Raw genomic sequence first — 19,351 nt, 5'->3', positions numbered from 1 at the left:
AAAACAAATGAAGTACTGATATATGCTACAACACAATAAACTTCAAGGAACATTAATCTAAGTGCAAGATGCCAGTCACAACAGACCACGCATTATACATTATGACTCCATAGGCAAAAAAGTAGGATGGTGGTCATTCAAGACTAGGAGGGATGGAGGGATTGAGGAATGCTAGCTAACAGGTGCAGTGTTTCTTTTTGGGGCCATGGAATGGTTCTGATTCTGTTGATGATTGTACAACTCTATAAATATATTAAAAAACTATTATACAGTTTAGGGCCAGGCGTGGTGGTTCACACCTATAATCCCAGCATTTTGGGAGACCAAGATAGGAGGATCACTTGAGGCCAGGAATTCGAGACCAGCCTGATCAACACAGTGAGACCCCCATCTCTATTTAAAAAAAAAAAAAAAAAAGCTATTGTACACTGTAAATGGGTAAATTGGATAGTATATGACTTACAGCACAAACTGTTAAAAAAAAAAAAAAAGTGGCAAGAGGCTATTATCTACTTGCAGAGCAATCAAAATTCAACGTATCATCCAAGATGGGGGAAAAAAATTCAGCACAGACTACACGTCGTCACTCTTTTCTCCCTCTACTCTCTACTTCCAACCAGCCATGACCAACCTAGCGGCTGGTCAGGTAAAGACCAAAGGTGGAGTCAATGGCAATGGTGGAGGGTGGGGGAGTAAGCGGGAAGCAAAGACTAAGCAGCAGCTCTGATTATAGTGGGGAAAACCCAGAGGGCCTGGAGGGACCCACTGGACCTTCCTTCTCCTTAGTTCTGGGTTACTTAAGCTGAAACTGTGAGTTTAACTCAACTACTACACAGACATGGGCCTATATACATAGTACAGGAAAGAAATGGCTACCAGAAATCATAAAAGGGACAGAGAAGAGTTCCTTTTACTGCCCATTTATTACCATGCAGGTTAAAAAACGGGAAAAGAGGCCGGGCGCGGTAGCTCACGCCTGTAATCCTAGCACTTCAGGAGGTCGAGGCAGGCGGATCATGAGGTACACACCCAGGGAAGAGAAGGGACTTGTCCAAATGTCACTCAAGTACTTGGTCCATAACATTAAGCTTTGTAATTCACCAGGTTAAATGTGACATCATTGTTCCATCCACCCTACCAATACTCCAAAGAAACTCAACTTCCTGTTCCCTCTTGAGGAAGTAAAACTTACCAGATAAAAAGGGGAACGAGGTGGTGGGGGGGGCTGGCGTCGAGGCCGGGGGCCACCAAACGAGGTAGCAGTGGAGGGAGGGCTGGGGGGATCAGAGCGCAATGTCAGTGTGTCAGGCTCATCCTTGGAAACAGGCAGCCGGGATACCATGGTGACAGGCAAGGGAGCGGCACCAGATGCCGAAACCGCAAGGGAAGATGCCTGGGAAGCTGGGGACTGTGTGGAGGCTGGGGCCAGCGCCAAGGTCTGAGCTGCAGCCGGGCCCAGGGTAGGAACTGGGGCAGGGCTCAAGGTCAGTGTCTGCACTGAAGCTGGGGCCAGGAGTGAAGCAGATGACGATGCTGGAGCCAAAGTCAGTGTGTGAGCTGCGGCTGGGCCCATCGGAGAAGCTGGAGCCAGAGGAGGTGCTGGAGCCAGAGACAGCGTCTGAGTTGGACCCAGTGGTGGTCCTGGTGCCAAAGACAGTGTCTGGGCTGGAGTTGGTACCAGGGATGATGCTGGAGTTAATGACAATGTCTGAGTTGGAAAGGGTCCCTGGGGGTTCCCCGTGCCCAAAGAGAGTGTCTGAGAAGGAGATGAGCCTCCAAGAGTGGGTGCTAAAGCTGAGGCTAGGGCCAGTGTCTGTGTAGAAGCCGGGCTCGGGAGAGGTGATGGAACCGGGGCTGGTAGCAAAGTTTGAGTTGATGATGAAGCCAACGCAGGGGTTGGAGCTGGTACCAGTGAAGCTGAGGCTAAAGAGGTTCCTGGAGTAGACGATGGAGCCATAACTGGAACCGGAGTCTGTGATGAAGCCAGGACAGGAGCAGGACCTGGCGATGGTGCCAGGACTGGAAGAGGAGCCAGAGGAGGAGCTGGAGAAGGAGCCAGAATTGCTGTCTGTGGAGATGTCATAGGAGCCAGAGGAGTGGCTAGAGCCTGAGATGCAGAAGATGCTGGAGCCAGAAGGGAAGCCTGAGCTGGAGCTGGATTTGGTGCTGCCGGAAAAGGATTGGCCAGAGCTGAAGCTGGCACCAGGACAGGTGAGCATGCTGGGGCCACGGTTGAGTTCAACCCTGGAACATGTGAAGAGGTGGGAGCCAACAACAGAGGGTGACCAGGTGTCTGAGATGAAGACAGGGACGGAGCTGTGGCCAAACCTAGAGTCAAGGCTGATGCTGACGGGGAAGCACCAGATGGTGCCAAGGATGGAGGTCCAGGAGCCGCTGGGACAACAGGTGCCAGTGGTGGAGTCACACTGGTCAACAGAGCTGGGCCCGAAGCAGAAACAGGCAAGGGGGCTGAGATGGGGATGGTGAGTGGAGCCGAGGCTGGGGCAGGAAGTGTGGTGGGGACAGAGATGGGGAGTGAAGATGACGCTGGAACTGAGACTGTAGAGGACACAGGACTAGCAAGAGGAGAGGAGTTGGGAATTGGCATTGGAGAAGAGGCTGGCCCAGGGAGTGAGGATGGCACATGGAGAGGAGAAGAGATGGTCAAAGGGGCAGTTCCGGGGGTTGAAGCTGTGGAGAGAGAGAATGAGTTAGCCCCAGAATAACTTCCTGACCCTTTCCTGACTCTGTCCCACCTTTCCCTTACCCCCAAGCTTCCCATTTCCCCGAAGGCATTCACTCCCACAACATGAAGTCAAACATCCAAGTAATCTGACAACTTTAGATTTTCTTTCCCTCCAAGATTCCAGCAAATGTATCTTGAAATTAGGTCAGGGCTCAGGCAGCCCAGTTCTGGGGCCCACTACAAATCAAGGCAGTATGCTGATATGAAGAAACTTGCACTAAAACTAAGAAACCTTCGGGCAACCCCATCTCATCTCCATTCCTGGCAAGGATTTCTGGCCTCAGCCACCTGGACTCACCACTGACTTCAGGTGAAGGACTGTGGACCAGCTTGAGAAGAGGCCTCACCAGAGTGGGTGTGGGCATGGGGGCTCGGGCAGTACCCAGAGTAGGTGTGGGTAGCCGGCCAGGGGTTAACGTGGGGCGTGGATTCAACACAGCTGGAAGCCCAGAGCTCGGAGGCCGGGGTGCTGGGGCCAACGGAGGAACAGGAGTCAGTCCATCCCGAGGGGCTTGTCTCACTACAATCTTCACCACGCCTGTATTATTCACCATGGTTGGTGGCACTGCAAGAGGAAGCTACACTGAGAGGAAGGTAGAAAAGAAACAAGAGACCCAAAGGATGGAAGAAGTCCAGGGGCAGGAGAAGGTGGCAGACAGGTATCGTAGATATTCGTAAGGGAAAACAACACTAAGGAAAGGCTGGACAGACAGTAGCCCAGCGCATGCCTGGAAGGACCAAGGCCAGCAAGGGCTAAGGAATTAGGAAGGCCAGGAGCCTCACCCTGGTTAGCAGCAAGCGGAAGGCTGAGGCCAGTGGGGGCAAGGGTGGTGCTGGGGGTCGAAGAAGGCAGCACAGAGACAGGGGTAGGGCCAGGGGTCGGGGCCACGGCCTGGATGAGGGCCACATGGGCAGGCTGGCTGATGAGGTGGTGCTGCCCCCCTGCTGACACGAGGTGCACCACATTCCCTGGGTTAAGGGAAGAGAGAAAGAGAGAGAGAGAAGCAGCTATCAGCCTGAGGAGGGCAGAGGCAAGGCAAGAAGAGAGGGAAAGAATAGAGGGAATAAATTCTCTAGAATGACCTCTTCCCTATCTTTATCCAAGATCCCTCCAACCATGCCCGTTGGCCCCACCCACCAAAAGCTTGGGAAAGAAACATTAAGGCTGACATTTAAAAAAGTCACAAAAACAAAGAGACAGGGAAGAGGAGGAAAAAGGCAGGACAGGGGGTGGGTTTTACCTACTTTGCAGCGGGCGGGGCTGCCCCACAGCAAGCTGGCGCACCTGGGCACCAGTCAGTGTCAGCTTGTTGCCCTGGATTTGGAAGGTGAGAGGTTTGCTTCCCCCTGCATTAGCCACTGGACGTTGTGCCAGTGAGGCTAACTGCCCGATGCTGACCACTTCACCTGCTAAAAACAGAGAAGGCCTTATTGTACACAAGGTTCATCCTGCTCAACACCACTTCACAGACCCCATGAAGCACACCTCTCCCCCGAGTGTCCAGTCCAACCAACCAAGCCTTTCCCACAATTTACTGTGTCCCAACAAACTCAGTCTCCACCTACAGCCTTTGAGTTTTTGATGTGCTACTCCTTCCAATCCCATTTGCTTAGCAATCTCCTTTATATTCTCTAAAACGGCCTGCCACAAGACTGAGTTAACCACCATCCTCTGCTCTACACTGCCCTTTTACCCCAAATACTTTTCTACCGCTAGGCTTACCACTATTTATTCACCTATGTGTCATCTCCCTATGTCAATTCCTTAAGGGCTCGCCGGGCGCGGTGGCTCACGCCTGTAATCCCAGCGCTTTGGGAGGCCGAGGCGGGCGGATCACAAGGTCAGGAGATCGAGACCACGGTGAAACCCCGTCTCTACTAAAAATACAAAAAATTAGCCGGGCACGGTTGTGGGCGCCTGTAGTCCCAGCTACTTGGGAGGCTGAGGCAGGAGAATGGCGTGAACCCGGGAGGCGGAGCTTGCAGTGAGCCGAGATCACGCCACTGCACTCCAGCCTGGGCGACAGAGCGAGACTCTGTCTCAAAAAAAAAAAAAAAAAAAAAAAAAAAAAAAAAATTCCTTAAGGGCTCTTAATTATGATCTAACAACGTCTGGTGTAATACCTAACATGCTAGCTGCCTCAATTTTTTTTGACACAGGGTCTTGCTCATGATTGCAGTGGCACAATCATGGCTTACTGCAGCTTCCAAACTCCTGGCTCAAGCAATCCTCCAACCTTGGCCTCCCAAAGTGCTGGAATTATAGACATGAGCCATTATGCCTGACCCGGCTGCCTAAAATTTGATGCTGTCATAGTCCTGAGCTTTCCTCCCATTTCAAGTCCCTCACCACAGAGCCCTGGGAACTTACAGGGCAGGCGAGCTTGCATATCGGGAGATAGAATGAGGCGCTGTGGTGCAGGAGTCGGAACTGGCACTGCTGTCGTGGTAGCAGTTGCCGTGGTGGTAGAAGTGGTGGTGGCAGCAGCAGGAGGGAAGGTGTAACCTGGTGGCACTGTCAGGGGCTTCAACAGGCTAGAGGAGCCTGGAGGTGGGGCTGGGCTCAGGCGAACTGGGGCAGGTGGTGTTGGCTTTAGGGACAAGGTTGGCGTGGGAGGCCGTGAGGTCCCACTCAGGACTCCCAGGGGGGATGGCAACACTGCAGACACAAAGCAAACACCTGTCAGATATACCCTGACTAAAGCCTTGGCCTGGTCCCAGAAGCCTCCATCCTCCCTTCCAGCCCATCAAATACTAGAACCCTGTCCCCAGCCCAGCCCCTCAAACCCTTTAATTTCACTACTACTTCCTCAGTCTGAACAACTTTTCTGAAGCACCACGCATCATCCTTGGCTCCCCTTCAACTCACCCTGAGTGAGAGAACCACTGTTTGGCTGCAGTGGAGGCAAGATGACAGGGCCAGGAGGCCGAGATGCAGGAATAAGCGGGGGCCCAGCAGGTGAGGCTGAAACCATCAGTGGTGCTGGCAGCACTGAGGGGGCTGGGCCAGGGGTGGGCTGGGCTGAGAGCTCAGGACCTGGAGGGGGTCGAACCGGGACAGGGCCCAGGGGCGTCCGTGGGTTGTTCACTACGACCACTGTCCGGCCTTCTTGCTTAGGTACTGGCTGCAGCATCCTATGAGGAAAAATTTAGGGAGTGGGTAGGGAGAGAAGGAGAATGAGAGGTAGCAAAATCAAAGAAGAAAATGAAGCAGGGAGACAGATTATAAAAGCAAAGGACAGGAAAGAGACCCAAAGGAGAAAGAGGAATACGAATTTAAGATAATCAGAAAGCACAAAACAGACAGAATGGGAGAAAAAGTGACTAACACAGAAGCCCCATCCCAGCACCCTCTTCTAGTTATTCTCTCCCCGATTCCCTCCACGTGTCTGCACCCATCCCATACAAATATTCCAGCCTTGTATCCAACTCTTTTCTTCCCATCCCAGGCCCCTCCGGCCAGCTTTCAGCCACTTATTCTAGGAACCATCCCCTCATTCCTTAGTCCTTGTACCTGTTGACCTTCATCTTGACTGGCTTGGGCCGGGGTGGGGGATCAGGAGCAGTAGCCACCTCTAGCAGTACCCGGCGAGAGAGGCGGTGCCGGGGCAGAAATGTGTCTGTCTCATATCGAGAGACACGACCTTCCAGGCCAATAAGGTCAAATCGACCCATGTCTATCCGCTGCCACAAGAAAGAACACAAAGCACAGTCACAAAGAACAAAATCACACATCCTTTGAAACGTAGATGTAGCTGGAGGCCATTATCCTTAAGTGAATTAACACAGAAACAGAAAACCAAATACCACATGTACTCAGACACAAGTGGGAGCTAAACATTGGGCACGCATGAACATAAAGATGAGAACAAGACACACCGGAAACGACTGGGTGAAAGGGCTGAAAAACTACCTGTTGGGGACCATGCTCACAACCTGAGTGACAGGATCAATTGTACCCCAAACCTCAGCATCATGCAATATACCCCATGTAAGAGACCTGCACATGTACACCCTTACTCCAAAATAAAAGCCTGGGCGTGGTGGCTCAAACCTGTAATCCCAGCACTCTGGGAGGCCAAGATTGGGGAACTGTGTGACCCCAGGAACTTGAGATCAGCCTAGGCAACATAGTAAGACCCTGTCTCTACAGAAAATAAAAAATTAGCCAGGCATGTTAGCACGCACCTGTAGTCCCAGCTACTCAGGAGACTCAGGCAAGAGGATTGCTTGAGTCCAGGTGGCTGAGGCTGCAGTGAGCTATGATCATGCCACTGCACCCCAGCCTGGGCCACAGAACAAGACTCTGTCTCAAAAGAAAAAAAAAGTGAAAAAATAAATAATAGGCAGGGCACTATGGCTCACATCTGTAATCCTTCTACTTTAGGAGGCCAAAGTGGGCAGATCACTTGAGGCCAGGAGTTCGAGACCAGCCTAGCCAACACGGTGAAACCCCATCTCTACTAAAAATACAACCAGAGTGGTTGTGCACACCTGTAGTCCCAGCTGCTCAGGAAGCTGAGGCACAAGAATCGAGAATCACTTGAACCCAAGAGGCAGAGGTTGCAGTGAGCCGAGACTGCACCATTGTACTTCAGCCTGGGTGACAGAGTGAGACTCGGTCTCAAAAAAAAAAAAAAAAAAGTAGTAATAACAACACAATGCACAGTGTCAAAGATGCCAATTTTACAATAATTTATTGGATATGATGCCAAAAGCACAGCCAACAAAAGAAAAAAATAGATAAATTGGACTACATCAAAATTTGTAACTGAGGGCCGGGTGCAGTGGCTCACGCTTGTAATCCCAGAACATTGGGAGGCCAAGGCGGGCAGATTACCTGAGATCAGGAGTTCCAGACCAGCTGAGCAACATGGTGAAACCCCATCTCTACTAAAAATACAAAAATTAGCTGGGCATTGTGGCACTCACCTGTAGTCCCAGCTAGTTGGGAATGAGCCAGGAGAATCACTTGAACCCAGGAGGTGGAGGTTACAGTGAGCTGACACTGCACCACTGTACACCAGCCTGACCAACAGAGTGAGACTCCATCTCAAAAAAAAAAAAAAAAAGCGGGGGGGGGGGGGGGGGCCCAGGCACAGTGGCTCATGCCTGTAATCCCAGCACTTTGGGAGGCCGAGGCAGACAGATCACCTCAGGTCAGGAGTTTGAGATCAGTCTGGCCAGCATGGTGAAACCCCATCTCTACTAAAAACAAAAATTAGTTGGGCATGGTGGCACATGCCCGTAATCCCAGTTACTGGGGATGCTGAGGCAGAAGAATTGCTTGAACCCGGGAGGTACAGGCTGCAGTGAGCCGAGATCGCACCATTGGACTCTAGCATGGGCAACAAGAGTAAAACCCAAAAAAAAAAAAAAATTTAAAACGAGGTGTGGTAGCTCACGCCTATAATCCCAGGGCTTTGGGAGGCCAAGGTGGAAGGATCACTTGAGGCCAGGAGTTCAAGACCCATCTACGCAACATATCAACACCCGATCTCTACAAAAAAATTAAAATAAAAAATAAAAAAATCACTCAAGTATAGTGGTACATGCATATAGTTTCAGCTACTTGGCCCAGGAGCTTGAAACCAGCCTGAGCAACATGGTGACACACCATCTCTACAAGAAAACTAAAAAAAAAAAAAAAAAATTTGGCCGGGCGCGGTGGCTCACGCCTGTAATCCCAGCACTTGGGAGGCCGAGGCGGGTGGATCATGAGGTCAGGAGATCGAGACTATCCTGGCTAACATGGTGAAACCCCGTTTCTACTAAAAATACAAAAAACTAGCTGGGCGTGGTGGCGGGCGCCTGTAGTCCCAGCTACTTGGGAGGCTGAGGCGGGAGAATGGCATGAACCCGGGAGGCGGAGCTTGCAGTGAGCCGAGATCACGCCACTGCACTCCAGCCTGGGAGACACAGCCAGACACCATCTCAAAAAAAAAAAAAAAATTAGCGAGGCCGGGTGCGGTGGCTCATACCTGTAATCCCAGCACTTTAGGAGGCTGAGATGGGCAGATCGCGAGGTCAAGAGATGAAGACCATCCTGGGAAACATGGTGAAACCCCATCTCTACGAAAAATACAAAAATTAGCTGGGTGTGGTGGTACGCACCTGTAGCCCCAGCTACTCAGGAGGCTGTGGAGAATTGCTTGAACCTAGGAGGCAGAGGTTGCAGTGAGCCAAGACGGCACCACTGCACTCCAGCCTGAGGTCAGAGCGAGACTCCGTCTCAAAAAAAAAAAAAAAAAAAAAAACCAAGCATGGTAGTGCATACCCGTGGTCCCAGCTAGTCAGAAGGCTGAGGTGGGAGGACTACTTGAGCCCAGGAGTTCAAGGCTGCAGTGAGCTATGATTGTATCACTGAACTCTAGCCTTGGTGACAGAGATAGACCTTGTCTCAGAAAAAAAAAAAAAAAAAAACCACCAAAAACAAGTGTTTGCGCATCAAAAAACACTATCAACAGAGTGAAGACAACTCACGGAATGTGACAAAATATTTGCAAGTCATACATCTGGTAACGGGTTAATTTCCAAAGTATATAATGAAGTCCTACAGCTCAACAACCACCACACGAACACCCAAAATAAACACGTCTTCAATAGACATTTATCCAAAAATATAGACAAGGGGCCAATGAGCACATGAAAAGATCCTTGACAGCCCTCATCATTAGGCAAATGCAAACCAAAACCACAATGAAATACCAATTCACACTCATTAATATGGGTGTAATAAAACAAAGAACAGGTAACGGCAAGGATGTGGAAAAATTAGAACCCTTGTGCCCTGCTAGGGTGGAAATGTAAAACATGCAGCTACTATGGAAAACAGCGTAGAGGTTTTCCCAATATGCAGAAATCGAATTACTGTATGTTACAGCAATATTCCTTTTAAGTAAATACCCAAAGTAAAAAGCAGAGATATTTGTACATCCATGTTCACAGCCTTATTCACAAGAGACAAAAGGTGGAAAGAATCCAAGTGCCCACTGATAGATGAATGGATAAACAAAATGTGATGCAAATGCTCCCAGACTTATGATGAAGTTACATCCCAATAAACCCTCAGCAAATCGAGAATTTAATGCCCTTTAATACCCTTGACAAGCCCATCAAAAAGTAAAAAACTGTAAGCTGAATCATTCTAAGTCCAGATGCTCCTCAATTTACAATGGGGTTACATCCTGATAAATTCACAGTGAAGCCAAAAAAATATTAAGTTGAACCATCGTTAAGTCACATGACTAGAGTACAATAAAACTAAGGGAATGATACTTAGGGGAGTAATAAGGATGCAAAAGTCAGACCCCAGTCTAACGAAAAGAGGTACATGGTTGGGGTAATGCCAATAACCTTTATATTTCACATTAATGGAATCATACTTACCTGGAGGGGATGGACATCCGTGGCCCTTAGCACCAGAGAGGCGGTGCTGAAGCAGATGCCTGGGGTGATGAAAGGGGAGGTAACCGGTCGAGGGTCGAACAGATTTGGATGATTGCAAACTTTTCTCAGCTGCATCAAAATGTTGATGACGCTCATGAAATGGCCTGTGGCTAGTGTCTCCTTAGTTCTAGGGAAAGAGGAAAAATAAATGGGACGCCCTAACAGCCACCTACACTTCAATCTCGAGTCCCAGGGCCCACCCTCCTTCCTTCCTTACGTGGTTTGTGCCATGAAGTCATCATAGAGACAGCGTTGACGCTTGGAGAGCCTGCAGCGGATAACATGCTCATACTTTTTGGGCATCTGCTTCTCAACATCCACCTTAACTCGGCGCAGTAAAAAAGGCCTCAAAACCTAAAAGCAAATTAAGCAGGAGGCTAAACAGGAGAACTCAGGCACCAAACCCCAGCCTAAGCCCCTCAGTAAACACGAATGGAGCCATACGGCACACCATATCAGACACCAACCACACAGAGATGAGTCAAACTGCAAGCCCTCAAGGGATCTGCCGTCTGCTGAGGGAGACAGACACAAAATGATACCACGACATAGGAAGTGATATAAGGAAGTACTGTGGGCAGACCAACTATGCAGGAGAGAAAACTCAAACTAGATTTTGAGGAGTGATTGTAAGTTTACAAGATGATGCAAATAAATCTAGAAGATGAGGAGAACAGGGCCGGGCGCGGGGGCTCACGCCTGTAATCCCAGCACTTTGGGAGGCCGAGGCGGGCGGATCACAAGGTCAGGAGATCGAGACCACGGTGAAACCCCGTCTCTACTAAAAATACAAAAAATTAACCGGGCGCGGTTGTGGGCGCCTGTAGTCCCAGCTACTCGGGAGGCTGAGGCAGGAGAATGGCGTGAACCCGGGAGGCGGAGCTTGCAGTGAGCCGAGATCGCGCCACTGCACTCCAGCCTGGGCGACAGAGCGAGACTCCATCTCAAAAAAAAAAAAAAAAAAAAAAAAAAAAGAAGATGAGGAGAACAAAAACTGTGGCCTTGACGGGAAATAAAACGAAAGGCAAATCTGAAATCTCAGAAGATAAAATCCGATAGGACACAGTCATCAATGTCTACAGTGACATGGAAGAAGGAAGGGAGGTAAATGAAGGAAAAGTAACAGTTAAGGAAGACTTCCTGTTTTCTAGCTTAGTTTACCAAATGATAGTGATTGACCAAGATGGCCTTATAACAGGCTATAAGGCCAGAGATGTCTGGCTTAGAACAGTGTTGAGTTCAAGAGGAACTTTCAATTAATGATACCAAATCAGAAATCTAAATACAGGTCAAATGATCTAGAAAGTCAAGGACTTTTAGCACAGACTGGAGAGTCTTTATCACATAAGAAATAGTCAAAGCTTTAGGAACGAGAAGGCCTGTGAGATATGTAGACTGAGAAGACAAAAAAAGTAAAGATTGGAATGCTAAAAGATGTTGTGATTTAAAAGCTGGGCAAAAAAGGAGAGCCAAAGAAGACCAGAGAGAGAAACACCAACAATATGAAGCTGAAGAAATCCAGGTAAAGAGAAATCCTGGCCGGGCGCTGTGGCTCAAGCCTGTAATCCCAGCACTTTGGGAGGCCGAGACGGGCGGATCACGAGGTCAGGAGATCGAGACCATCCTGGCTAACACAGTGAAACCCCGTCTCTACTAAAAAATACAAAAAACTAGCCGGGCGCGGTGGCGGGCGCCTGTAGTCCCAGCTACTCGGGAGGCTGAGGCAGGAGAATGGCGTAAACCCGGGAGGCGGAGCTTGCAGTGAGCCGAGATCCGGCCACTGCGCTCCAGCCTGGGCGACAGAGCAAGACTCTATCTCAAAAAAAAAAAAAAACAAAAAAAAAAAAAAAAAGAGAAATCCAAGCAGGGACCAATCAGCAGTACCATTCTACTCAAAGACAATAAGGACAAAAACATCACCATTAAAAAAAAAAAAAAAAAAAAAAAACAGGCTGGGAATGGTGGCTCACGCCTGTAATCCCAACACTTTGGGAGGCCAAGGGGGACAGGGCAGATCATTTGAGGTCAGGAGTTCGAGACCAGCCTGGCCAAGATGGTGAAAACTGCCTCTACTAAAAATAACAAATATTAGCTAGGTATGGTGGCGCAGACCTGTAACCCCAGCTACTCAGGAGGCTGAGGCAGGAGAATCGCTTGAACCCGGGAGGTGGAGGCTGCAATGAGCCAGATCACGCCACTGCACTCCAGCCCGTGGGACAGAGCGAGACTCTGTTACAAAAAAAAAAAAAAAAAGGCCAGGCGCAGTGACTCACACCTGTAATTCCAGCATTTTGGGAGACCAAGGCAGGCGGAACAAGAGGTCAGGAGATTGAGACTACCCTGGCTAACACGGTGAAACCCCGTCTCTACTAAAAATACAAAAAATTAGCTGGGCGTTGTGGCGGACGCCTTTAGTCCCAGCTACTCGAGAGGCTGAGGCAGGAGAATGGCGTGAACCCGGGAGGCAGAGCTTGCAGTGAGTGGAGATCGAGACACTGCACTCCAGCCTGGGCAACAGATCGAGACTCCGTCCAAAAAAAAAAAAAAAAAAAAAAAAAAACCGAATGGATGACTAAGATGAGGTCATTCAATCTGGCAATGGGTAGTCACTAAAACATTGCAGCTTGACAACTGAGTGAGTTCAGCCTGGCACTGACTTCCCTCTCCCCAAGGGTTTCCTGGGCAATGCCCAGGAATGGTTCCTCACCATTCCCAATACCCTGACAAACTGTTGCAGGCCCTACCTTGTGGAGGCGTTTGACAAGACCTTCATTATACTCTTGGCTGCCCTCAATCATGCCAGTTAGGGGATTAGAGAACCACTCCTTGAACTCGCGATGAGACTGGAAGACATGGGGCATCAAAAAGTGCATCAAGGACCACAGCTCCATGAGGCTGTTCTGCAAGGGAGTTCCTGTCAGGAGCAGGCGCCTCTGGCTGCAAAGAGACAGAGAGAATCAGAGGGAGGATGGTCAGCAGCTCCCAACCTTCTGAGCATTCTGATACATTCCTCAACCCAGGCAGCCCTCCCTTCAAGCCAAGTCAACCCTCCCATGAATCCCCATCTCCATCTCCACCTGTTAAAGTTGAGGAGTGACTGCCAGCGCTGTGACTTGAAGTTCTTGATGTTCTGCGCCTCATCCAGAATGAGATAGCGCCAATTCTTGCGGCGGAAGGCCTGGTGGTCCTGCAGCACCAGCTTGTAAGATGTGATACAAACATGGAAGGCATTGGGCTTGGTCCAGCCCTGAAGGATCAAAGACAGAAAGCAGCAGATAGTGGGATGAAAAGAAAAGAGAGCCAAGGGAAGACATGCTAAACTCCTCAAAGGACAGAAATCAGGTTGGAAGAAAAGAGAAAGTCCCAGCAAAAGAATGGAGCGACAGAAAGAGGAGGGGCCTGGGCATGGTGGCTCACAGCTATAGTCTCAGTACTTTGGGAGGCTGAGGTGGGAGGATCTCGAGTCCATGTGCTCAAGGTCAGCTTGGTTAACATAGACCCATCTCTATCTTTGCAAGAAATTTAAAAATTAAAAAAAAAAAGAAAAGAAAAGAAAGTGGAGGGAAAGGAATTCAACTGAAGAAAGGGCTTAAAAACAAAGGAGGCATCCATGGGGGGAAAGTGACCACATGAAAGATCGAACCTGCCGCTTGAGCTTCCTCTCTTTCTGGGCTCCATAGTAAGTGAGGATTTTAAAGCTGGGGCACCACCGTTTCAACTCCATTTCCCAGTTCAACATCACACTGGTGGGAACAATGATTAAATGGGGACCCCAGTTACCTGTTTGACAAAAAAATGAGAGATGGTAAGGAAATGTAAATTCTGTGGTTCCGACTCCTCAGTTATAACCCTGACCACCCTTTGGCCCTTCCTAGGAATCCCTCCTCTCTATACAGTTAATGACCAGAGTCAATGAAGCAGGAGTCAATGAAGCCGGAGTCATCACTAACAAGCTCCCCAGGGAGCTAGACTAGGGGGCACAAAAGAAGGGGCCTTGCCTACTTACCTTTCTCACAAGCCAAGTGGGCAAGCAGGGAGATGGTCTGGATGGTCTTCCCAAGCCCCATCTCATCAGCAAGAATGCCATTAAGCTTCTTCTCATACATGGTAACCAGCCAGTCTAGGCCAATGTGCTGGTACTCCCGGAGCTGGCCCCGCAGAAGCAGGGGGATGGGCGTCTTTACCTGGCAGAGAGGAAAAAGAGGTAACACAATGGAAATGAGGCATTTATCATGGAGACATGAGAAAAGTCAAGACAAGAAAGGAGACGCCAGAACCTGGGGATACCTGGGTAGTGGCCAGCGTGTAACCCTTGGGCTGGAGACTTTCAGCTGCTGCAGCAATGTCAGTAATTTCTTTCTTTGGACCTAGAGTAGTGGTGGGCCCTGGAGTGGGAGGCCCGCTGCCCGCATCTGCCTCACTCCGCTCTTCATCCCTGGCAAGCAAGTACTCCACCCCAAAATCATCATCTTCCTCCTCTTCATCTGCTTGGCTCTGTGATTGGGCATCCTCAGACTCTTCAGACTCAGATTCCTCTGATGTTGAACTTCCACTTGTTTCTTCCTCTTCTGAATGTTCATCTTCCTCATCCTCACTCTGGTCCTCCACAGAGTCTAAAGTGTAAGACCAAGGCTTACTGCTCACAATACCTGCTTCTCCAATGGCCACCCTCCCCGGCTCCTGCTTCATGACCACATATTCACCTGACTGACTGCTACTATCCTCCTGAGGAGCTTCTTCTGCTTCCACGGCCCCCTCTGGTTCACAGTCAGAGCTATTGGCATCAACCTCATCTTCATCCTCATCATCACTGCTCCCAAAGCCTGGGGCATAGGCTCCTGCATACTGCTGCAATAGCTCCTCCATGGAAAGCTCACCTGGAAGAGAAATAAAAGCGAAGCTTTTGGCTACTCGGAGGGGAGGGAGACGGGGAGGTCTGAGTGGTACCAATTAATTTTACCTAGGTCTCTGTAGATACTGCTAGGCCCAGGTCTGAGGGGAGGCAAAATAGCTTACCTTCAGCATCAGCTAGCAAAACCAAGCCCCACAACCTGGGGGATGTACCATGGGAAGTGGGAAGAACATTATCAACCTGGTGAGCCTCTCAAGGTCCATGTCAGATACTGCCAATATCTTCTTACATTAGCTCTTCCCTCCATTTCACTCCCACATCACCATTTAAACTTCCATCATAATCACTCATCACTTTCTTTTTTTTTTTTTTTTTGAGACGGAGTCTCACGCTGTTGCCCAGGCTGGAGTGCAGTGGCGCGATCTCGGCTCACTGCAAGCTCCGCCTCCCAGGTTCCCGCCATTCTCCTGCCTCAGCCTCCTGAGTAGCTGGGACTACAGGCGCCCGCCACCGCGCCCGGCTAATTTTTTGTATTTTTAGTAGAGACGGGGTTTCACTGTGGTCTCGGTCTCCTGACCTTGTGATCCGCCCGCCTCGGCCTCCCAAAGTGCTGGGATTACAGGCTTGAGCCACCGCGCCCGGCCACTCATCACTTTCTAATCATTATTCGTTTACAAGTCTGTCGTAGTCATTAGACACAGAGTTCCTCCAGAGTGGATACAAACTGCCTTATTCATCTCTTTATCCTTGGTACTGCACAGGGCAGACACCAAGTGGATGCTTAGTAAAATGTCTGGTGAATGTCACCTTCTCGAGCCAACTCGCTCAGCTCCACAGCATGATCCACCTCCCCTTCCAACTGTTCCTCAGCTGCTATAGTGTCCTCTTCATCCTCCGCTAGGAAAGAGACAGAAGCAGGATCAACAGGGATAGAGGCTAGAGGCACAGGACACAGTCCAAATGAAACAGATGAGAAAGCCTGAAAGGTTAGGTCCAGACAATTCATTAAGTGGCAATAGGACAAACAGAACAGCCCTGACCTTCCTCCTCATTGGCAGTAAACTCTTCATCATCTTCATCTGGATGCCAAGGCCGTTTGTTGCGCTGTGTGACAGCAGAGGGTGGGGGCTTTACCTGTATGGCAAAAGATAAAAAAGGAAAGGATCTAAGGTTAGAGTAGCAGAAGAATGGCACAAACTTGAAAAAGATGTCACAGGAAAATCTCTATCCCATTGAGTGACAGCTGCCACTGGTACAATCCCAGGGCAAGAATACAATCAAGGGTTTTCTCTCAGCACCAACTACCAAATCCTGGCCCCACCGCCTGGGGAAAGACCTGTGAAAGTGCCAGGTAACAAAGAAAGGTACCCAACATATCTCCATGCACTTGGGACATATGGAGAAAGAGAAAAGACTTAAAGGTACCATGCCAGCTTCCAACCTATAAGGCCAATGAGGGAATATTAGGGCACGTTCAGAGAAGTGGCAAGAACAGTCAGAGCAAGTACTTTTTCAAGACCACATAGCAATTTAAAGAGTAAAGTACAATACACTCCTCCACTATAGTGCCAAAACCTGCCAATCATAAAATGCAACTTGCCCCAAACAGATTCTTCCCCAGTTATCCCCAAAGAAGAGCCCAAATGTCCATCACTAGGTAGAACTCTCAAAACCCATAACCAACCTCATAGCCCTGAACTCAGACCCTGAACCTCTCCCTCTGCTCCCCCTCTGAACCCTCCCCTCTGCTCCTTCTGCCTATACCTCCAACACCTGAGGGGGCTCTTCTTCAGCACCTTCTTCAGGCCCATCTCGGGTGTCACTATCATGAGATGAGGGGGTTTGAGAGGGGCTGGAAGGCCCTTCCAGTAGTTGAGGGGGAAGGGAACGGAGCAGCTCTTCCAGTGGCAATTCTCCCTCACGGCGAAGCAGCTCAATCTCACGCCTCTGGGCCTCTGCATCATTGCCCTCCTGTTGTTCTTCTACCTCAATCGTTTCCTCATCATCCTCTTCCTCCTCCTCTTGGGGTTGAAAGTCCCCATCTATAGCAGGAGAACAAGGTCACAAAGTCCACGGGCCCTGCAAGCCACAGGGTGGGTTTTTCAGCTCTGGAAAGGGTACACGAGGAAGAGTAACAGGGCCAAAGAGAACACACACCTTCATCATCCAGGCGGGAAGCAGGGGGTGGAGGACTGGAGGCAGCTGAGGAAGAGCCGAGGCAAGGGGAAGAGCCTGCTTTGCTGCAGGCTAACGGCTGGTTGAGGCTCTGAGACAGAAGGTCCGAGTACTTTTCAGTTTGCCCGACAATGAAGTCCAAATGCAGGTCCAGGGCTTTTTTGCGCTTTTCCTCAAGCCGGGACTGTTGCTTGAATTGCACCACCTGCCACAGATGTGAAAGGGACTGCTCACCAAGATAACCATTTATTTAGGTACTTTTACCCGATGTTTAGGGAGGCCTTCTTTAACCAGATCCCGGGCTGGCCTCTTAGGAGTAAGGCTAAATAACCTTCGGGACTTATTATGGTCTAAAGGAAGCACAAAGGGAGCATGCAGGAAGAAGAGCCAGCTTAGCCTCAGTTGGAGGGAAGATTTGCAATCTGATTTTTTTTTAAGAGATGAGGTCTCGGCCAGGCGCGGTGGCTCAAGCCTGTAATCCCAGCACTTTGGGAGGCCGAGACGGGCGGATCACGAGGTCAGGAGTTCGAGACCATCCTGGCTAACACGGCGAAACCCCGTCTCTACTAAAAAATACAAAAAACTAGCTGGGCGAGGTGGCGGGCGCCTGTAGTCCCGGCTACTCGGGAGGCTGAGGCAGGAGAATGGCGTAAAAACCCGGGAGGCAGAGCTTGCAGTGAGCTGAGATCCGGCCACTGCACTCCAGCCTGGGCGACACAGCGAGACTCCGTCTCAAAAAAAAAAAAAAAAAAAAAAAAAAAAAAAGAGATGAGGTCTCACTATGTTGGCCAGGTTGGTGTCAAACTCCTGGGTGCCAATGATCCTCCTCTGCCTTGCCCTCCCACATAGGTGGAACTACAGGCATGTATCACCACACCCAGCTGGAATTGGATCTCAAAAAGTAGGCAGGTGGGCTGGGCACAGTGACTCATGCCTGTATTCTCAGCACTTTGGAAGGCTGAAGCGGGAGGATCACAGGAGGTCAGGAGTTCGAGACCAGACTGACCAACATGGTGAAACCCCCATCTCTACTAAAAATACGAAAATTAGCCAGGCTTGGTGGTGGGCGCCTGTAATCTCAGCTACTCGGAAGGCAGAGGCAGGAGAATTGCTTGAACCTGGGAGGCAAAGGTTGCAGTGAGCCCAGATTGAACCACTGCACTCTAGCCTGGGAACAAAGCGAGACTCCATCTCAAAAACAAAAAAAAAACAGGTAGGTGAAGCCAGGCATGGTGGTTCACACTTTGGGAGGTCAAAGCGAGAGGATCCCTTGAGCCTAGGAATTCAAGATTAGCTTGGTGTGTAACAGCGAGACTTTGTCTCCACAAAAAAATATTTTTAAGCCAGCTGCGGTGGCTCACGCCTATAATCCCAGCACTTTGAGAGGCCGGGGCAGGTGGATAACCTGAGGTCAGGAGTTCAAGACCAGCCTGTCCAACATGACAAAACCCTGTCTCTACTAAAAATACAAAAATTAGCCAGACATGGTAGCACATGCCTGTAATCCTAGCTACTCCGGAGAGTGAGGTAGGAGAATCACTTGAGCCCAGGAGGCAGAGGCTGCAGTAAGCCAAGATTGTGCCACTGCCCTGGGTGATGGGGCGAGACTCTGTTTCAGAAAAAAATTTAAAAAAAAAAAAAAAAAAAAGGAAATTTAAAAAAAATTTTTTTTTTTTTTTTTTTTGAGACGGAGTCTAGCTCTGTCGCCCAGGCTGGAGTGCAGTGGCCAGATCTCAGCTCACTGCAAGCTCCGCCTCCCGGGTTTACGCCATTCTCCTGGCTCAGCCTCCCAAGTAGCTGGGACTACAGGCGCCTGCCACCTCGCCCGGCTAGTTTTTTGTATTTTTTAGTAGAGACAGGGTTTCACCGTGTTAACCAGGATGGTCTCGATCTGCTGACCTTGTGATCCGCCCGTCTCGGCCTCCCAAAGTGCTAGGATTACAGGCTTGAGCCACCGCGCCCGGCCGTAAAAAAATTTTTCTTAATTAGCAAGATGTGGTAGCACGTGCCTGTAGTCCCAGATACTTGGGAGGCTGAAGCAGGAAGATCGCGTGAGCCCAGGAGGTTGAGGATGCAGTAAGCCGTGATCGTACCACTGCACTCCAGCCTAGGCCACACAGCAAGACCCT

General features: G+C 49.8%; 1 protein-coding gene and 1 non-coding gene across 5 annotated transcripts in view; both read right to left on the bottom strand.

The window, feature by feature from the left end:
- The window catches only part of SRCA (Snf2 related CREBBP activator protein), a 45,114-nt gene that overhangs the window by 15,081 nt on the left and 10,682 nt on the right, over positions 1-19,351 (bottom strand). For 3 of the 4 annotated variants that reach the window (XM_011743407.2, XM_011743408.3, XM_011743409.3), the window contains exons 7-25: positions 17,205-17,427; positions 16,812-17,089; positions 16,088-16,181; positions 15,855-15,944; positions 14,899-15,072; positions 14,483-14,808; positions 14,202-14,379; positions 13,839-13,975; positions 13,273-13,442; positions 12,940-13,132; positions 10,413-10,549; positions 10,136-10,322; positions 6,261-6,430; positions 5,616-5,881; positions 5,118-5,405; positions 3,992-4,156; positions 3,530-3,715; positions 3,045-3,311; positions 1,193-2,691 (exon numbers count right to left, since the gene is read on the bottom strand). In XM_011743407.2, the coding sequence (XP_011741709.2) occupies positions 1,193-2,691; positions 3,045-3,311; positions 3,530-3,715; positions 3,992-4,156; positions 5,118-5,405; positions 5,616-5,881; positions 6,261-6,430; positions 10,136-10,322; positions 10,413-10,549; positions 12,940-13,132; positions 13,273-13,442; positions 13,839-13,975; positions 14,202-14,379; positions 14,483-14,808; positions 14,899-15,072; positions 15,855-15,944; positions 16,088-16,181; positions 16,812-17,089; positions 17,205-17,427 (5,028 nt within the window). The remainder of the gene's footprint in view (positions 1-1,192; positions 2,692-3,044; positions 3,312-3,529; positions 3,716-3,991; positions 4,157-5,117; positions 5,406-5,615; positions 5,882-6,260; positions 6,431-10,135; positions 10,323-10,412; positions 10,550-12,939; positions 13,133-13,272; positions 13,443-13,838; positions 13,976-14,201; positions 14,380-14,482; positions 14,809-14,898; positions 15,073-15,854; positions 15,945-16,087; positions 16,182-16,811; positions 17,090-17,204; positions 17,428-19,351) is intronic. The other variant, XM_071084412.1, reaches the window with a different exon arrangement.
- Positions 16,270-16,398, bottom strand: LOC112426914 (small nucleolar RNA SNORA30/SNORA37 family). The gene has a single exon (XR_003018304.1). It is a non-coding gene; the product is annotated as a small nucleolar RNA SNORA30/SNORA37 family (small nucleolar RNA).

Source organism: Macaca nemestrina, chromosome 18, assembly GCF_043159975.1.
Source record: "Macaca nemestrina isolate mMacNem1 chromosome 18, mMacNem.hap1, whole genome shotgun sequence".
NCBI classification, from domain to species: Eukaryota; Metazoa; Chordata; class Mammalia; order Primates; family Cercopithecidae; genus Macaca; species Macaca nemestrina.
Note: the sequence above shows the minus strand (reverse complement) of the source record. Positions and strands in the feature narration are given on the sequence as shown.